The sequence below is a fragment of the Eptatretus burgeri genome, chromosome 1 (genome assembly GCF_056783735.1).
Source record: "Eptatretus burgeri isolate ZD-2024b chromosome 1, Ebu_testis_v1, whole genome shotgun sequence".
Lineage (NCBI taxonomy): Eukaryota > Metazoa > Chordata > Myxini > Myxiniformes > Myxinidae > Eptatretus > Eptatretus burgeri.
Genome location: NC_140961.1, coordinates 134,682,107 through 134,701,937, shown reverse-complemented (window position 1 = coordinate 134,701,937; position 19,831 = coordinate 134,682,107). Strand labels below are relative to the sequence as shown.

The following is a 19,831-nucleotide window of genomic DNA, read 5'->3' as shown; positions in this document are numbered from 1 at the left end:
TCTGGGAAAGCCCCGCGAATGTTGATACCACAAATGTTGGTTGATGGTTTCAATGGGAGAGCGGGGGGGGGGGGGTGGGGGTGGAGGGGGGTAAGTTTCCAGGGATTTCCCAACCCATGAAAAATCCACGAGTGTTTTGTCATTGTTACAATGGAGACAAGGGGGATAACGTTATCGGTTTGCAGCAGTTCCTGGTTCATGAAAAAGGCTGCAAATGGTGGCAACACCAACGTCGGGGAATTTGTACAGTGGGCTAACGGGAATAACATTATCGGTTCATGGAATTTCCTGTTTCAAAGGGGAAAGTTTTTAAAGTTTTAAAAATGTTTTTGAGCACAAATGCACGATTACAATTTCAATGATTCTTACAAATAAAAAATCGACAACGCCAGGTACCGTTTCCAATTGATTGAAGAATGCATTTTAAAGTCCCTTGACAATACCGCACCGCACCGTGAAATGTAAATAAATAAATGACGATGTGACGTTCAGGTCTGTGGGATGGCCAGGAGGTGTTGTCCAGCAGCAGGAGTACTTTGACCGAATGGTTCTTTCCTGCCAGGTACCTCTCCACCTGAGAAACGAAAGAGGTATGGATACAGTCCATAAAAAGTTCAGACTTCACCCATGCACGCCTTCCTGTTCGTCCTCAGTACACGGGCAGCGCTTGCTCGTTTTTGTTCTTCAGCACACTTGGGTTCAGGGAATGGTAGAGCGTCATGGGCACATGAAGTCCCCTTCGGCGTTTGCGCAGAGAAGGGATACCCGGTCCTTTGAGGCCTTGAGGCCGGCTGCTTTGCTCTTGTGCTGAGAGGTGAACGTTCTTGGCAGCATCTTTTTCCAAAACACCCTGGTATCATCAGTGTTAGACCTTCAACGGCAGGCACCCCTTCTCCTCGATGAGGCTCGCGAGTTCTATGAGGAATACCTTGGCCGCTTTGTGGTTCGTGGAGGCATGTTCCTCTACGAGCTTGACGTGTGCATCGTGGGTAACTGTGGGAGGAGCGAGTAGTCTGCAAATTGTGGGGAATTTTTATGGTGATGCTGTATTTGGCCGCTGATAATAGATGTGGTGAGCGATGTTATTGTGTAATGTCCATATGTAGCTCGCTGCTAATTACACCAAAAGATATGCTGACCGTTTCCACTCTTTAACTCACAGGACATGACGTCTTTCCTATCTGCAGGTAGGTTATGTTGAGCGTTTTCAAATATAACAGCTCAGATGGTGTTCGTAGCAAGATGGTGATTTACACCAAGATTTGCTGAATGTTTCCATTGTGTAATATCTGTTTGTGGCGACCTGGTAATTACTGGATACAACAATAGATGCTGTTCGTGGTTTCATTCTGTAAGTAACTCGCAGGAAATGTGTTACACTGGTGAGATGTCTAGCGAAACTATGTTTATCCCGTGAAGCCACAATACACGTACATGAAGCACGTCATGTTCATGGCTCACGGAAGATGTTTTTTGTGTACGTACAGTATTGTATTGTACGTACATCCAGATGCTTTGTGTGTGGCTCACGGGAGATTTGTTTTAGAACTGTTACGCTCGTGGCTCGTGAAAAAAAAAAAAACACAAAATTTCCGCGAATACGCGGAGCAATTTCCCACAAATGGAACATGTCGCAAATGATCAACCTTGAATATGCGGAACCCACGAATGTTGGAACCGCGAATGTCAGGGTTGGGGTCGAGGTGTGTGCGTGCGTGCGTGCATCACAAATTCCATGTTTTTTTTCCCATTCTATCTATAAACAGATGTTGCGAGCTGGCGAGAAGGAGGCGGGAGAGTCATGGGCGCTGGCTCCCCTGGAGCTGTGGGCGTGCTGAACGAGGTGGACTGCAGAGGCGGCGGCGGCGTCGCCGAAATCCCTGCCCCCTCTGGGGACCTGCTGGCGGCGGGGGTCCTCGGAGGAGTCGGGCGGGCAGCTCCGTGCAGAAAGCTGGCTCCGCCGCCTGGGTCCGCGCCACTTTGTGGGGTCGTTCCACCTTTTGTGAGTGGGGGGGGGAATTTTCAAAACTGAAGCTAAACAAACGAATTTGCTTTAATTTTTTATTTTTGTTGAGGGGTGTTTTCAGAACAAAGGCTATACCATTTTAAGCACAGTGGCCTTGATCTGGGACAAAGCATGATTATATAGGTCAAGCTCCTCGACCATTTTCCTTTTATTATCGTCACCCCTCCCCTTTTTCTCGTTTTTTTCACGTCCTTAACCTTCTGACTCCCCCTCTGTTGAGGTGTATTGTAAGGCTTATGTTATGTGGTTGAAATTCCAAGAGAAAAATCCTCATTTTGACATTCTTCCATGGTTTTTGCCATTGTCACTGACTTCTTTAACATGGTGTCTCAACTTTGCTCAGTTTATCATTGTGTGACACCTTTGGGGCTTCCATCATGGCTTCTCTATTCGAGTCGTATTGTTTTGGAAAGGCCCTTCACTAACACAAGCTAGTCATACACTAGCCATTTGCCATTGAGAAGTCTTGGTGATGAATTGTAGTTGCGCACCGCATTTGTCATGTTCGTGAAACAAACCAGCCGATATCAATCCTGGGATTTTTATGGACTGATTTCAAATGTCAGCATTTCCTATGTTTCAGTTCGGATAATATGTACAAACACAGGTGGACAGGCATTTCTAGGTGGTAACTTTGCATAATATAGTGGTAGTTATTTCTCATATTGCATGTTTTGGCCAAAAACTTTGCACCAAATCTGAGGTGGTGATGAATCGCTGTCGTGGACCTGGAGGGAAGAATGAGTTATTGAACCACACACGCCAATAACTTGTCTGTCAACAATGTACAACCTTCTGATAGGAATCCTCACAGAAGTGATTTATCACCTAACGCAACAAGAAGGCTTCGAGGCAGAATAGAAGGGATGCAAGAGAGGATGCTGTAGAACAATAAACTATCGACTACGAGACAAGGCCATACTCAAATTGCAACACAAGAAGAACCAAATTATCTGCAGGATGGATAGACTACACAAAAGCTTTTGATAGTGTCCCACATTCATGGATGATAAAATGCATGCAATTGTATAAGATAGACTCATAAATAATCAAACTGGTAATGAAAGCAATGGAGCTTTGGAATACCACATTGTTATTATCGCATTTGGAAGGAAGGATCAAAATACTGTCGTGGAGGCGGCCGGGTTCAAATCCCGCTCCTGTCAGATGTCGTGGGGGTGCTGGGGTTCAAATCCCACTACCTAAATTCGTGGTAGCCAGGCGGTTAACACCGACCAACCTCCCGGACGGTCGAGCGGTTCTTATTTCTAGGAGGTGGACCAGCTCATTGACATGTATTTCAGCGTGCGCACAAAGGGTATGGTAGATGGCAACGCCGCTGTTGGTGGGGGGGGGGGGTAGGGTGGGGGAAGACGACAAAGCCCAGTGAGAGCAGGAGCGGACGAAGAAGGAAGTTGTTGGAATGGAACGGAAGGACAGCACGAGGGGGTTTGATCCGCAAACCCCACAACAAATACACGAAATGTGGTCTCTTTAGAAGGGAATACATTTCATGAAACAAATATTTATAAGGACAATACTGTAACAAATTTAATAAATAACTGCTGTGATTGAGGCCTCACACACACAAAGGGTGACAAATGAAAATAACCCCCCCCCCGCCTTTTTAATAAAAAAAAACTGGTACTCAGCCTGGCAAAGGGCTGGCCCTCATCGATCTGGTGTTGGGGAGCTTCATCCGCAGCAATGCCAACCCTCCCGATTTCATCGGGAGGCTTCCGAAAATTCACCCAAACTCCCGCCCTTACGATCACTATCCTTATCCTCCCGAAATTTTGATATTTTTGCACTGTTCACTAATCAGAATGTACTAGTATGAGAATTGAATGAAAAGCATCGTCTGCTACGTATAGCATGTGGTAACTCCATAACGTTCGCTGCTACCAAATTGTACGTAAAAAATTGCAAATTCAAATGAGGAGCAGCGAAACATTGGGTCTGGATCTCGCTTATGCGATCATGCACTGAGATTTAGTGCATGCGGTATGTGTGCAATACAGTGCATGCGGTATGTGTGCAATACAGTGCATGCGGTATGTGTGCAATACAGTGCTTGCGGTATGTGCAATACAGTGCATGCGGTATGTATGCACAGTGTATATGCATGCGATACGCTCACTGCATGCAGCTGGGCCTCGTACCAGCCCGGCGGTCGCGACCACCGTGCGGTGTTTAATTTAACAGCCGCTAGAGTTCTACGAGTCGCGCTGCAGCTGTGGAACATCGACTTCGAAGTTACCGATGCTTCAAACCCTCGATGTTGATTACGGAATGGCAGAAAAGAAGCTTACGAAGACCAAGAAATGGTCTCAGAAGTACAAGACCGAATACAGTCTCCAATACCCGTGTATTCGAAAGTCTGAAAGAGGAATTCATCATGCGTATTGTACAGTATGCAGCGTTGATATTTCAGTTGAGCACGGAGGTCGCGATGATATTCGGAAGCACGTTGGAAGCAAACGGCACACAGACATTGCAAAGGAGAGATCTTCGAGCACGAGTACCGGTACACTTCTGAATTATTTCACCAAACAAGGGACAAGCGAGGAAGAGGATGTTACCCGAGCGGAACTTCTCTTTAGTGGATTTATTGTGGAACATAACTTGCCCATATCAGTCTCAGATCATGCTGGACCTCTATTTCAAAAGATGTTTCCAGATTCAAAAGTTTCTTCAAAGTATGGATGTGCAAGAACAAAAACTTGCAAGATGTGCAAGATGTGCAAGAACAAAAAAAAAACAAAAAAAAAAAAAAACAAGAACAAAAAGCAAGAAAAAAAAAAAGAAAAAAAAAAAAAAGAACAAGAACAAAGAAGAAAAAAAAGAACACTGGTCAACAATTTTTACTTTCTGAATGTTGTCTAGATTTCTACAAGTGAATTAGGGTATTCTGGCACTGCTGAATCAGGAAATGGCATCCGTTTCTCTCCATCAGGTCAGGTTTTGTGCTAAGTTTATTTGAAAAAATCAGATCTTGTGACAAAATCAATTACATTTTTGTGGCATTATCAGCTGATTTTTGTCAACACATATCATCCTAAACATGTTTTTAAGAAAAAAAATGTTTTGCCAACAACATTTATTGATTACATGATAGAAACATCGATTACTGTCATCTGAATGGTGGGCATTGATAAAGGTAAGTACAAGTAAATTGCATGTTGCGTCACCACTGTTCAAACTTCAGGGCTTGAACTTCCGTTTCTTCGAACTCCTGGAATGTTCAGCGGCAGGGAGGTCTCTCTTCAGATTCCAACAGTAGTCAGCCATCATGACTGCGTCCCAGCGACCCTGATACCTGGTCTCCATCTCCTTCATGTCCTGATGGAATCTCTCCCCCTGCTCGTCACTCATTGAACCCAGGTTCTCAGGAAACCGGTTCATATGTGAAAATAGGTAGTGCATCTTGATGCTCATGTTGCAGCCCAGGTTTCTGAAAGCAGTCAGCATGTTGTTGACAAGTTCTGCGTAGTTTCTGGCCTTATTGTTGCCAAGAAAGTTCTTCACTACCAAAACAAATGTCTTCCACGCTTCCAGTTCCACTTCGTTCATTGAGTTTTTGAACTCTGGATCTCTGATGAGCTGACGGATCTGAGAACCATCAAAGATGCCAACTTTCAACTTCTCCATGGTCAATCCTGGAAAAGCCTGGCACAAGTAAGTGAAGCAGTCACCATCTTTGTCCAGAGCCTTGGTGAACTGCTTGATTAAGCCGAGCTTGATGTGCAGCGGTGGGAAGAGTATTCTGTCTCTGTCCACCAGAGGGTCGTTGATGACGTTCCTTTCTTTGCATGGCACCAATTCCTCCCACACAGGCCAGTCCTTCTTCGTGTAATGCTGAGCACGGTCCCTACTATCCCACATGCACAGAAAACATGGGTACTTGGTGAAGCCAGACTGTTGTCCCAACAAAAAGTTCACCATCTTCAGGTCAACACAAATAAACCACTTAAGCTGATCATAACCAATTTTCTCCAGCACGTACTTCACCGCTTCATACTTCTCCTTCAGTGTAGTCGAGTGAGCGATGGGTACAGAGGCAAAATGGTTGCCGTTGTGTAGCAGAACACATTTCAGTGATAAGCTTGCTGCTGTCAATGAACAGTCTCCAATCTTTGGGTTCGTACTGTGGCACTCCAAGCTTGAGCAGAAGCGCATGTCATAAATTGGCGCATGTAGGTATTGTACATTCTTCAGAGTTCGTTATTTCAAGAAATACAACTTTTTTGTATCACATTATTACAAAATCTGCCCCATTAACTTTAGTTTTGATCCACGAACTTTATGCTTTGCCTCACCAATTTTTGGAAGATTTTGAGGTTTTATGACTTCAAACTGATCCCTTTTCGACATAATCACCCAGAACTATCGTACCTGAATACTTCTTGTCATATTATTTCCAATTAAAACAATTATTTGACATGATATTTTACCCCCACCAACTTCTTCTAAAATGCTCCACACATGCGTACATGTGAACAAAAATGTAAAAAAACGACATGTGGCCATATCTCAAAAACTTGACCTGATTGAACAAAACTAATGTGAGTTTTGGATTCAGCGCATCAGATTCGTCCTAAATCAGCTTAAAAAATGCAGACAACAAATTTGTTGTTGACCAGTGTAATTGGTGAGTTGTCAAATGTTACTGCTTCATCTATTGCCGATATTGCTAGACTCGCTCCATTTAGCCTAGCTCCAGACGGTAGCAATGACAGTGGTGAGGCCCAGCTATATCCTGTCCTGATTTCGTACCATGACAACAGTGCTGGGATTGTGAAGCAAGGTTTGCTAAGTTTGCCTGCGTGCAAACAAGATTCCACTGGAGAAAACATTTTCAAACTGCTTGATCATGAGTTCAGTGACAGGAAAATTCCGTGGGGAAATTGTGTTTCCTTTTGTGCTGATAATGCCTCTGTCATGGTGGGCAAGCACAAAGGAGTCGCTGCTTATATCCACAAACAAAATCCAGAGTGCTACATCATGGGATGCCCTTGCCATATATGATGCACTGTCTGGCCAAGAACGCGGCTCAGGCCTTACCCATTGAATTAGATGACTTTCTCATCGATATTTACTACTACTTGGACAAAAGTAGTAAACGCGTCAAAGGAGTGAAAGCACTGCAAGAACTCTGTGATGCCCCGACACACAAGATTCTGAAGCATGTCGCAACAAGGTGGCTGTCCCTTGGTCAGTGCCTAGACAGGCTGATTGAACAGTGGGAGCCACTTCGCCTCTTCTTCAAAGAAGAAGTACGAAGAAAAATGCAACCAACTGTAGCCAAGACTCTAACAACGAGCAAGAAGGACGGCACTGTATCTACTGCCAGTACTGGCACTGCAGGATCAAGCACTAGTGGAGCAGCATTCACCACTACCACTGCAGTATCTGCTGCGAAAGAAGACAGCAGGGACAGCACCAAAACCAATGCTGAGAGCAGGTAGCATCACCGGCCCTTCATCACGTTCATCTACAAAGCAGATCCCTTCAGAGTCGAGAAAGACTGTGATAGTCCCATCTACAGGCAAAGAAGGACCCAAATTAAGTTCTGCTTTTGCCAAATCACTTGATAGAAGCTCAGCAAAACCTTCGAATCAGAGGTCTTCTTCCTTGGCTGCACCTACCTCAAGCTCTCTCCTCAAACGTAAAATTGGATCTGGTACTACGAGTCTGACCTCTTCTGCTGGCAGTAAACGCAAGTGTGATCGCCCTGCGGCTAAGTGTACTACGAGTTCTACAACTAAAAGCGCATCTTCCTCAAACACTGTGCAGGAATCTAGAGAAAAACGTGTCAACAGGATGTTCTTGTCTCCACAAACAAAACTCTATTGTTTCTTCCTTCGATATGCTAACAAGCTTTTTGAGAAGGGGAATCTTCTGCTCCAAAGAGACGAACCCTGTATTCATCTCCTGCACGGAGAATTGAATGATCTTCTGAAAGATATCTTCGTACGGTTTTTGAAACCATCGGTGTCATCGGTTGCTCTGGTAAATGTACCCTTCTCTGACAGAAATCATCAGAAGAATGATGAGGACCTCATGATTGGGAACGATGCCAAACTGTATATAAGGGAACAAAGGAGTCTCAAGAAATCCACCTTCACTCTGAGTGAGTCAGACATCCAAGGTTTCTTCCAGTGCAGTTCGCTCATATTATGTGAAAGCCTGCAATTATATCTTCAAAACCTGGCCGCTAGATGATGAATTAGCCAAGCATGCTCAGGTGCTGGATGTTAAGCTACACCAAGAAGTGGGGTTTGACTGTGTGGAGTTTTTCATCAAGAAATTCCCCTGTCTGTTTAGTGGCGGTGATAGTGACATCGACAGTCTTGGAGAGTGAATTCGCTCACTACCAGGCAGACGCCTCCATAGCTACAATTGCTACTGAGACAGTGAGAGTGGATGAGCAGTGGCATCGGATTTCACAGCTCACAGATCCCTGCACTGGTGCCAAGAAGTATCCTAATTTGAGCAAAGTGATGAAGGGAATCTTGGTCATTGCTCATTCGAACGCATCATGTGAGCGGGCACTCAGTCTTGTACGGAAGAATCATACTGAATTTCGTCCCAATTTGAGTGTCAAAACCCTGGAAGCTCTCTTAATTGAAAACTAGCTCATAGCACCCCTTGCTACCAGAGAGAATACAGCAAAGACATAATCAGAAGGGCTAAAAGAGCCACACAGCTGTCACTCAGCAAAGCTGCCATGGAAAAAGCAAGCAGCAGTAGTACCAGCCAGTAAGGTAAGAAAAATATTGCTTCTTTTGTGCTTTTTGTTAATCTTTGATTGTCCCCTAACTTACTAATATTAACATACATGTAACATTAAAAAGTGCACAATTTTCCCCTTTTTTTGTTCAAAAAGTGGGAATTCTTAACATGTTAAATGCTCCAAAATAGGGCTCAGAGGGCACGAGAGAGCGTCTAGAACCCCAGAGCTTCCAGGGCCCTAAGGCGGGCCCTGGACCCCGCCGCAAGGGTCGAGCACTCCGCGCTCGAGATGTGCGCTTTGCGCACATTATTTGGTGTCGGTTGAAAATCCTCCCTAATTCTGATTTCCAAAAGTTGGCATCTCTGCATCCGGCATGTGCACTTGCAAGCAAAATGGCGCTGTCTCTTGTCGAGCCAGGGAGGAAGGCGCCTCCACCATCCACATGCACTCACAGGCAGAATCGCGCTTCCCTTGTCGTAGCTTTCTAAATTCTACATGCGCAAATTTGGCTTGCACCTCCTCGATCGGCTCCAGACGTGAACTCCACCCTGCTCGATCTCTCTCCGAAGCCCCCTCGCAAAGCCCACACCCTATGCCTTTGATCCTCCTCTTATCCTCTCTCCTCCGTCCCCAGGCGTGGCCTCCTCCCCTCCAAACCCGGGAAGGCGGGGCTTCTCCTGTTGTTGTTGTTTCAGGACTGATTTTCCCTATGTTTTTATATTCTAAGCCAAGCCATAAGCAAGGTACAGAGGGTAGTCGTGTAGTGGGGAACTTATTTTTACTTCTTAAGCTAATTAACACCGCACCACCCATCGTGTGGTGACACGTAACACTTAAGCTGACAGATTCCCTGACTTGGATACATTGAGGTGCTTCTTCCCGTCCACGAACCAAGCAACACGATAGAATCCTATCTGAACTATTAAATCGGTTCATCTACCCCCATAATCATAACGATATACTATGGGTGAAGATATGTTGAGCGATCTTCCAGGAAGACAGTCTTTCATTTCTTCTGTTTTGCCTGGCTCTGGACCCACTGAGCAACCTTATTGATGAGCAAGGACATGGATATATATCCTGACATCAAATAAGAGAATGTTCAAAGAGAGAAGAGTGACACATCGATTTTATATTACTTGGATGATTTAAAGCTCTTTGCATCAAACAATGAAAAATTGGCAGAACAACTGAAATTGGTGAAACGGTACTCTGTACATATATCTATGCCAAATACCATTTGGATTTTGTCAAAGTGCACAATCGTACAAGGAAGACCAACAAAAATGGCCAACATAATAACTGACACAAATACAGGAGCTAGACAACAAAGCATCAGACAAATACCTCAAAGTCGGGGGGCTTCCAAATATGTCGCAATCAAATGTGCAAAACGATTACCAAAAAATACCTGCGCAGAATGAGGCTGATCCTGAAAACTTACCTTTCTCCAAGGAACAACACCAGGAAACTCGTTGCCATTCACAAAATGTTTTACAAAAATTTAATGCATCCCGAGAATGTACCTACCGCGATGAGAAGAAGGTGGTGGCCTGATGGAGCCCAACCAAGTGCACAGAATGACAACTGTAGGATTGCTCGAGTAGGTGAAAATTGCAACATACCACTGAATCCAATTTGTAAGCAAACGCAGACAAACCAGAGAAGGTATCCCCAAAATGTGCCCCCCCCCCAGCAAAATTTTTCCAAAAACAGGTGTGAATGGAAGATATCACACAAGAAACCGAAACAATGAATACATCCCCAACAATTGCAAAAAAGACCAAATGTCAACAGATATACACTGACAACTAGGAAGAAAACAAGTGTGTGCGTGCGTGCGCGCGCGCGTGCATGCATGCGTGCGTGTGTATTTGTATACATGGTGGACAGATTATGTATCGACAAAGAAGGCTCTTTGGAGTGACTAAGAGGAGGTCAGCTCAACTGGGATGGAGACAGATTCAATACTCCCTGGGAATATTGCTACCAATGAACTGTCGTTGGAAGTTGTACGGGACTCGGTGAATCATGATCCCTTGCTGAAACGGAGGTGGATACTTCGATACCCAGGAGGACTCTGTTTCACCTCCTGAAACCCACAACACACCACACACACCACACCACACACACCACACCACACACACCACACATGTGTCCTTGATCTAACTACTACGAACTCCCCCACAAACTTAACGGTATCCAACTTTGGTCTCAAAGGTTCAGCCAATAGCACACGATTCCCATTTTGTGACTTTAGAACTTCGATTTTTCTACAACTTGCTCTGCTGGAACGACAAGGATTGTCTTCTTACACTCTCCATGAACAGCTTTCCACATTTATAGTGCACAACTGGGAATTTGTAGTACTTTGAACCTACATCCTGAACATCCACCCTGCCCCCACCTCTTTCTGAGTGGGTAAAGGAGGAGGTGGTCATGACTGAAATGTGAGAATCAAACCCTCTATCCATCCATCCATCCATCCATTGGGACCATACTCTGTGCAGAGCGTTGTTGCTGCCTAAGCAGTCTCCTTGGCTAGTGGACGCAATCCTGGATGGGTCGACACTCCGACACAGTATACCAGCAAGCTGGCACTCATTTGGCCGACCTCGGAAGGATTACAGGCAGTCACCCACTTGGTATTAATTCAACAGCTCAGTGGGATTCGAACTCAGCATCCTTGGATCCCAAGATCATCACTGTAACCATTAAGTAAACACCAGGCATAAACCCTCCCCCTTCTTGAACCGTGAGTATGTATGCCAAGTGTGGTTGAAGGACAGATTCAAGGAATTCACAAGCATATGCAGTTGCGTGGACCATTCACGTGTTCTCGTATGGATTTATCCTTTTTGTTGTTTTGTGCTTTCCTGTTTGTTTGTTTGGTGTTGTGCAGTTTATTTCCAAACACAAATGTATGGATATAAAAACAGACTCTGGGGCTTCCATTGTACAGAATGATCCATTATGAACATAGCCAATGTGACATTGACGGTTTGTATTAATCGTGAGTGCACTCAGGTAAAGCACTCCCTACTCTGTGCTGACTGGTGAATGTTGCATCCAATGACTCGAGGCATTTTCCTTACAAAATAGTCTATTGTGAGATGCAGTTGACGTGTGTTTTTGGTGCAGCTGCAGTAATATTGAGGCACAGGTCGTGGTGCATGACCAGTGTAAGATTTATAAAATTTGGTTTGCTGATGATGTGTACTGTTGGACTGCACTATTTGTGAATTCTCTATTCGTGGTTTTAAAAGGCGGCCCGCTTCGATATTCTCAACCCTGTGCTTCGCGTTTTCTTGGGATTTTTGATTTTTGCTCATGAATTGCGAACTGCCATGAACCAACTCTTCCCCCCCCCCACCCCTCTTTTCCCATTGAAAACTATGCCCTGACATTTACAGCATTTTCCAGGAGTGTGCGTGTGTGCCACACACTGTAAAATGATATTTTTTCCACTTATTGTTAAAATGCACTGTTATTTCCCATTTTTTTTTCCAGATGTTTAGTCCTGTTGGTCAGTTTCGAGGCATACCCATCCCTCCAAACTTCTTGCAGGGAACATTCAGAGGACCGTTTCCTGGCATGGATCACTCCTTGTAAGCATTCACTCTGCTTTGCTTTGACCCACTTCACCTTCTTCCTGTGTACATGCATGTCATTGTCAACTTTTAAAAATGAGGAATCTTCCTGTAATAAGTGGAGTTGTGTGGCTGTTCCTATGTCGCCTTTATTCACTTGTCAATTGGTTGTGGTAACTGACCAATTGGGTGTTAATATGTGTATCTGCGTCAGTAAGCAACGGTCCATCTTGTTGGTGCGGTGTCTTTATCGCACGCTTTCCTCACCTCGTAACTCGTATTCTTCTGGTTTTTTCGGTGATTACTGTCATTGATTGCAGTTTACTATCCTTTTTTTCTTCTTTTTTTTTTTTTGATCGTTTTACTTTGGCAATCGCTCGCATTTAATGAAACTAGTTGAACAAAACACCTTGGTTGTATGTAAGAAACGGTAAGTGCTTGAATTATTTTTCACGAAGCACAGAAATAGCTTAAATTGACCATTATTAGCTCTGCCCACTGAAAGTGGACAGACAAATTTTAAACCGACCTTCATGAAACTTCACCACTTGTTCAACATTGTGTTTAATAATTGGTGATTATCATTCACAGAATATTGATCGGAGTTGGGGATCGTTTGTAAACACCATTGTGTGACTTGTCCGATTTTGATTGTTGTAGTAAGGTGTCTCGTCCTTTTCATTCCTCTATAAAGAACCCGCAAGGTCAGGAAAAAGGGTAGAAGAACGATGTGCTGTGTTTTTCTCATTTACGGAGGGAGAAGACCCTTTCTCATTGGTGCTCTGTCACCACTCAGGAGATGGACTTTGGTTTTGTGGGAAAGGCTGGATTAGTCAATGTATTTTGGGGTTGGGGAGAGGGAGGGGGTGGAGCAAACCTTCGGGTGAAAGCACCATGAAGCTCAATTGAGGAATCCCAGGGGGTGGAGTTTGGTGGTCTTGGTTGATTCTGTCGCCACGTCTCGTGTCAAATAATTTGGTTTTTCATTTCTTCAGTAACTATGTACCTCACCTGTTAGTCATTTTGCCACACCGTCGTCGGGGTTAATCGAAATTCCTGGAGGATTAACTCAAAAATTCTGTTGATTTGTATGTCACATGGTGCCAGACTGTGCCACAGCATGGACATCGTCTCCGTTTGCTATCGGTAAGAAAGTCGAAGTGACCGCTTTGTTTGCTCCATGGAGCAATAGTTGCAGCATGGTTGGAAACCACTTAGATTGTGGTTTCACAGTTCCAAGTGAGTGCCATTCACATGACAATATTGCCAGAATATTTGACAATATTCTGGTAACTAACCCTGTTTTGGAGAACAGTATTTCACTTCCCTCATGTTGCAAGCACAAAGGAAATGATTGGACAAATGCACTCTAAAAGTCGAGGAATCTTAGTGATTTACCCCAGTAAGCCAAAGATCTTGAGTCCTTAAACCTTCTCAGCGGCATACCATTCAACTCCTTGTCTAACACAGGTCGTGTGCTGTTACCTGTGCTCGTGTCAGAAAGCTGGTAGACGCTCTTACTTGTACTTCGACCTTCTCTCGTGGCTGAACAGGATATCTTTCAGTCATATCTGTTGATGATCCTGTTGTGCATGTTAAACAACTGGACTTCAGAATGTCCATCACCTGAGTGTTGGGTGGTGAAAAAGTCATGCCTACGTTAACTTGTTTCACTGACGCAACATATGTTATCGGCCATCAATTTGATTCTAAATCCGAGTGACCAGGTTGGAATTCAATATGTATATTTGTAGGAAGAGTGAGTGTAATGTGGTCCTATTTTTCTTCAGGATAGCTCGAAGTGCTGCAAGGCCTCCTGGCAGACAAGGTCCCCCTGTAGCAACGGGGGCTGATGGTGTGGAGCGACCGTCGATTGTAAACCTCAATGATCTCAAGGAGTTTGACAATCTGGAGAATGATGCAGATGAGGGGTGGGCAGGTGTGTGGACTGCATGGTTCGATGGTTGTTGGGTTAGTGACCAGATGAAGTATTTATGATTTATCTTTAAACTGGACTTTTTCATTTTCAACATCGTTTGCTTGAGAGGGAGCTCGTTTTCCCCAGAAGCTATGAAGGCTGTTGGTTTGAAGACTTGATACCGAAATGCTTGGTTGGTTACCTTTTTGTCTCGCTTGCATAGTTTTGTACTCTCTTGTAGGTGTTCATGAAGAAGTTGATTATTCAGAGAAGCTCAACTTTAGTGATGATGAGGATTCCTCCGGAAAACACAAGGACAGCTGGTACGTTTCTGGTCATGTGATGCTTGAACATGCATGCTTTTTCCTTATTTTAATTTTTTTCATGCCACATGTTTTATTTTTTGATGTTGCTTCTGCTTTTTACAGCATTTTTATTTCTCCATCGACCCCAAAAATAAAAAAAAAACTTCCTTAATCCCATGCTTTTCCAATGTAGCTGTAATTTGGCAGGCAAAACTTACCATGTGATTTTTATTAATTAACTCCACCACCAAAGTTGAAGGAGGTTATGTTTTCACCCCTTTCTGTCTGTGTACAAAATGTATCAAAAAGTCGTGTACGGATCCGGATGAAATTTTGTGGACAGGTTGGGTGTGTGACAAGGACGAACTGATTAGATGTTGGTGAAGATCTGAATCCGGATCCGACTACGAGAATTATTTTAGTTCGAATGAAACTTTGTGGACACGTTGAGTAAGTGGCAAGGATGAATTTATTCGATTTTGGTGAAGATCTGAATCCGGATCTCGATGTGAGAATTATGTAATTTTTATTGTGATTCTTCACCATTGAGAGATCGGGCCAAAAAACGATATAGTACTGTATCGCATGATATTTCAAAAATGTATTGGGCCCGATATATTCTCGTGGATCGGGCATTACGTGACGGAGGTATGCGCTCCACCGAGTGCCCTTCTAGTTTATTTTATGGAATAGGCCTTTTTCGCAGTCACCGGGCTGCTGTACAAAAAAGAATGTGGGAGGAGGGGTGTTTGTTTTTATGCCTCCGCACCAAGGGTTCCGGAGGCATTATGTTTCTGGGTTGTCCGTCCGTTCGTCCGTCTGGATTTTCGTTTACGCGATAACTCAAGAAGCAAATTGTAGAATTTCATCAAACTTAGTAAAAAGGTGTAAAGTAAGACAGGGCAATTAAGTGATTTGATTTTGGGCCAGATGTGATAAAGGTCAAAGGTCAAGGTCAAACTGAAATTTTACTGTTTATGCCCGAACTCAAATATTTGACAGAATTTCATCAAACACGGTACCAAGGTAAAGTAAGACGGGGCAATTGACTGATTAGATTTTGGGCCAGATATTATAAAGGTCAAGGGTCAAATATGTCAATACTCAAGTGTTTGTGTGGGAGAGCGGAGGCATACGCATCGACTGCGTGCAGTCGAATTACTCTACTTTCTTTATCTGGTTGATTATTTCTTTGGTAATTTAGATCGATAAATGGTTTATATATTTATTTGTTTGGATATCGTTGGTTATTTTATTTCCATTACTTTTTGCGTGCTCACTGATATGCGGCAATGTTCGGTGGATGATGAATGCTCATCACATGTTCAAACAGATGCTGACAAACGATTATGTTGAACAAGAAAGGATGTGCGCACAACACAACGAAGCAGAAGAGTATGGGTGGGCGTGCATGCAAACTGATGAGCCAACAAGGGAAATGCAGATGTCAAGATGCAATTGGACAATGGGGGAACATTTTGCTCGAATTAAAGTGCTCAAAAAAAGTAGACTTGAGGGACAAGTACCTACAGGTCCTTAAATTGTACTGCTTCTCGGGATGTGAAATGAGATCCAGCACCTCGATCCCATGGAGGAGTCTTTTTTCCATTGTACTGTCGATGAATGTCGTGCACTGCTGTGAGCTGAATCCAAGGAAGTACTTGAATACGAATCCAAGGAAGTACTTTGAAGAGTGCCAAAGTAATACCTGTTCCTGGAGCCAGCTTAGAGATGCGATTATCGTGTGGTCACGGCAGATTAAGCCCGGGACTGTATCCACCATGAGTTTCTTCCACAGGAGAATGGAAGGATTAGTCTTGTGTTGTGTAGACAGAGAATTGGAATGTGAGACTTGACAGTATTAAGTTTACTTTATTAATTCACATCAATTTCAGGTAATTTTATTTATTTCAGGTAATTCACATTAAAAAAAATGTTTGTTTTTTTTAAATGATCATCTTCAGATTGCTGTAGAATAATTCTCTGGTCTTCCGGTTCTGGCTCCTTCCGCTCACGGATGTATTTCTTTTCTATGAGAGAACGATGTCCAAAACTGCAGAAAGCTCCGGATTTCTCGTTCAAATGTTGTTGGTTCCATGCACAGAGTTGTTCAGGTTCTTTCTCCGTGTTGTCATGGCTTACATTGCCTTTAAGTGCAACTCGTGAGAAAACTGCTTTCACCTATGGGCTGGTGACCGTTTCACACATATCTTAGAACCAGATGACTGCTACCATCCGATATAATCAGTTTGAGACGAAACCCTGTCATCCAAATTTGTGTCAAACAGGGTTGCTTGATTGCTCCAACTCTTTTTCATCTTTCTTGCTGCCATGAAGATGCTCATCTGTGACTGACTGCCCAATGACATCTGCATGGATGATAGAAACCTTTTCAACCTCTCCTGCCTTCGTGCTTATACCAAAGTTTCATCAACCTCAAGTACTCCGACTGTGCCATTGTTGTCCACGCTGAGGAGCACTAGCAAAAGACCCTTAATTGCTTCTCTCAAGCTTCTGCGTGCCTCTACCCAGACATTGGAAGAAAAAAAAAAAACCAACTTAGGTGCTTCACAAGCTTCCTTTAGACCAAAAAAAAAACCTGCCCTGCCAAAGATCACCATCGACAGGAATGGAACTGGAGAAGGTTGGACGCTGCATACCTCGGCAGCCACTTCTCACAGAAAGCAACAGATGAGGAGATCCTGTGTAGGATCTGTTGTGCTCGTTCCACTTTTTGAAGACTGATGTCACGTTCATTATCCATGATATAAACCCCATCAAAGCTCGTCAAAAAGTCATTGTAATTCCTATTTTGTATGGCTGTGAAGCCTGGATGGCCTATCAGAATTGTCTGAAAAAGTTTCAACAACAAGACTTTCTTCAGATCTTTGAAATTAAAGGGGAAGATCATCAAACAAATGCCAGTGTCTTTGCTGCTGCCAACTCGACCAATGTTGAATGAGTTACCATTCAACATCGGCTCCGGTGGATTCGGCATTGTGTATGTGTGTGCTCCATATCCTTTATTCTGAAAAAAAATCCTATGTTCCCAACTTGGCCGCTAAAAAAGACCGTGTGGGGGCCAGAAGGAACTCTTTTGACACCCTAAAAGTGAACTTTGTGTGAGATTGACACTACCAACTGCAGGGACCAAACCCATTCAGTGACAAGAGAAGGTGTATAAAAATTTGTGGAAAATAGCCTCTCTCTGGAAGCTGAATAACTGCAACCGAAAGGAAATGAGACTGGAACAGCATGGTCTAACTTTTCGCTTGACCACCACCTGCTGCATCTGTCAGTCTCTAGCTCAAGAATTGGCCTTCTCTTCCACCAATAAGTCATCAATAACCCCCAACTCTGACCTGTTGAAGAGATCATCCTCAATTATGAGGGGGGGGGTGGGGTGGAGATGGGATGGATTTGAGGACCTTGACTTTGTCATAGAATGTGTTCATATATTCAACTTTTTCCCCAAACATTGTCCAACAGGATTCAACCCTTTAGAAGTGAAGTTACAGAAGAGGAATATGTACTGGTGACAGACTTGACCAGTTGCCATGTGGTTGTGAGAGTCCTTTTGGTAGAAATCGAATTCAATGAGGCTTCCGTTGCCTATTGGGAAACTGAAATTGTGTAACTGTCCGAGAATGAACATGGCTTTCCAAAATTCGCTTTTGCATTGTTAACTTTTCCATCCTTCTCTCTCCTTCACGACCAAAAGGATGGAGTACACTCAAAGAGAGATGAGTGAAGATGAGCGTTGTGAGATGGCTGGGCCAGGTGGAAAGGTTTGGCGTGACGAGACATCAGGTGCTCTCCTCACGGTTTGGCAACAACCTGGGGGCGTCCGTGGGCCTGAAGCTGGAGGAGAGGCTGAAGATCGTGGCAGCCTTGATGTACAAGCTTTGTTAATTTATTTTCTTTCTTTCTTTCTTTCATTGCTGCTGCTTGCTTCACTCACAATATGTCAGCTTTTGTTTATTAATGATTATGCCACGTCAGTGGGTGATAAATCTTTGCCATCTAGGTTGTTTAACGTTTGGTGATTACCCCACACATGGGAAATGAAAAGCGGGGTTGAGCAATTGGTTGGTGTCCTTCCATCTGCTCCGTTTACGATCGAGGAACAACTTATTCAACTTCAATGTTATATTTTGAACACTAATGGGAAGACAAGTTTCTTGTTTAGCAGTACTTTGGCTCTGAATTTGTCCCGATCAGGCATGCGCAGAGAGGAGCGAGATGATATTTTTATTCTGGAATGACTTTCAATTTTGTTTGACTGCCAGGAAAACAGGAAGATGCACTGTAAGGCCGTTATAAACAACACAAACGGGCACGGAGAACTAATGTAACATGTTGGACAGCATGATGTAATGGCCACTCGGTAAAACCCAAAACTAATTAATTTATACACCCTTAAACCTTTAAATTGAATTGCATACTTGAGCACTGTAGAACACGCATCTCCTTCGTAACACTTGCAAGTACAATGCTATGTAAATATGCATAGCATAAGAGGGTGAAGACTAGGCTGTCGATGCTGATTTACGCTGTGTTCTATCCATCCATTGGGACCATACTCTGTGCAGAGCATTGGTGCTGCTTAAGCAGTCTCTTTGGCTATTGGGCACAATCCTAGAAGGGTTGCCACTCTGCCTGTCATCCTTCTGAGGTCGGCAAAATGAGTGCTGGTATCCTGTGTCAGAGTCAACCCCACCTGGTATTAATTCAACAGCCAAGCAGGATTTGAACTCGGGACCCGAGGATCCCAAGCCCCGCCGCTCTATCTATTAAGAGTTCGCCCAAACCTAGTGTTCTGTGGTGATCAATATAGCTTCTATCTCCTAAACTGTGGCTCAATGTTGTCTTATTAGTATATAATGGTAATGTATAAGACTGCTTCAGTAGTGCAAAACTTCTGGAATTAAAAAAAAAAAGATCTTTAATGTCATTTAATTAAAATTTGAAGTAGATGCTTGAACACGGCGTGGGGTATTGTGTTCAATTGACGTTCTCGTTTCATAAGGAGTAGAGAAGGAAACAAAAATGAATTTTGTGAATAGAAGAGTTTCACTCCAGTGGAAGCATTCAAGATAGCTCATTCTTTTGTTTCCTCCTCTCCCACCCACCCCCCCTTCTTTTCCAGCAGCCATGGAAACTCGGAACCAGACCTACGTTTGATCGTCGTCCACAAGCAGCTGGCTTCCCTGTGCGGCCCAACTCTTCTCTCCAGGTTAGCCTGCTGGATGTCAT

General features: G+C 43.8%; 1 protein-coding gene across 11 annotated transcripts in view; it reads left to right on the top strand.

The window, feature by feature from the left end:
• PRRC2C (proline rich coiled-coil 2C) overlaps positions 1–19,831 on the top strand; it is a 195,606-nt gene that overhangs the window by 99,262 nt on the left and 76,513 nt on the right. For 9 of the 11 annotated variants that reach the window (XM_085892298.1, XM_085890662.1, XM_085890129.1 and 6 more), the window contains exons 7-12: positions 1,767–2,002; positions 12,273–12,370; positions 14,143–14,291; positions 14,512–14,593; positions 18,297–18,471; positions 19,725–19,811. In XM_085892298.1, the coding sequence (XP_085748424.1) occupies positions 1,767–2,002; positions 12,273–12,370; positions 14,143–14,291; positions 14,512–14,593; positions 18,297–18,471; positions 19,725–19,811 (827 nt within the window). Of the gene's footprint in view, positions 1–1,766; positions 2,003–12,272; positions 12,371–14,142; positions 14,324–14,511; positions 14,594–18,296; positions 18,472–19,724; positions 19,812–19,831 lie in introns of those variants that run through there. The other 2 variants (XM_085889282.1, XM_085896101.1) reach the window with 2 other exon arrangements.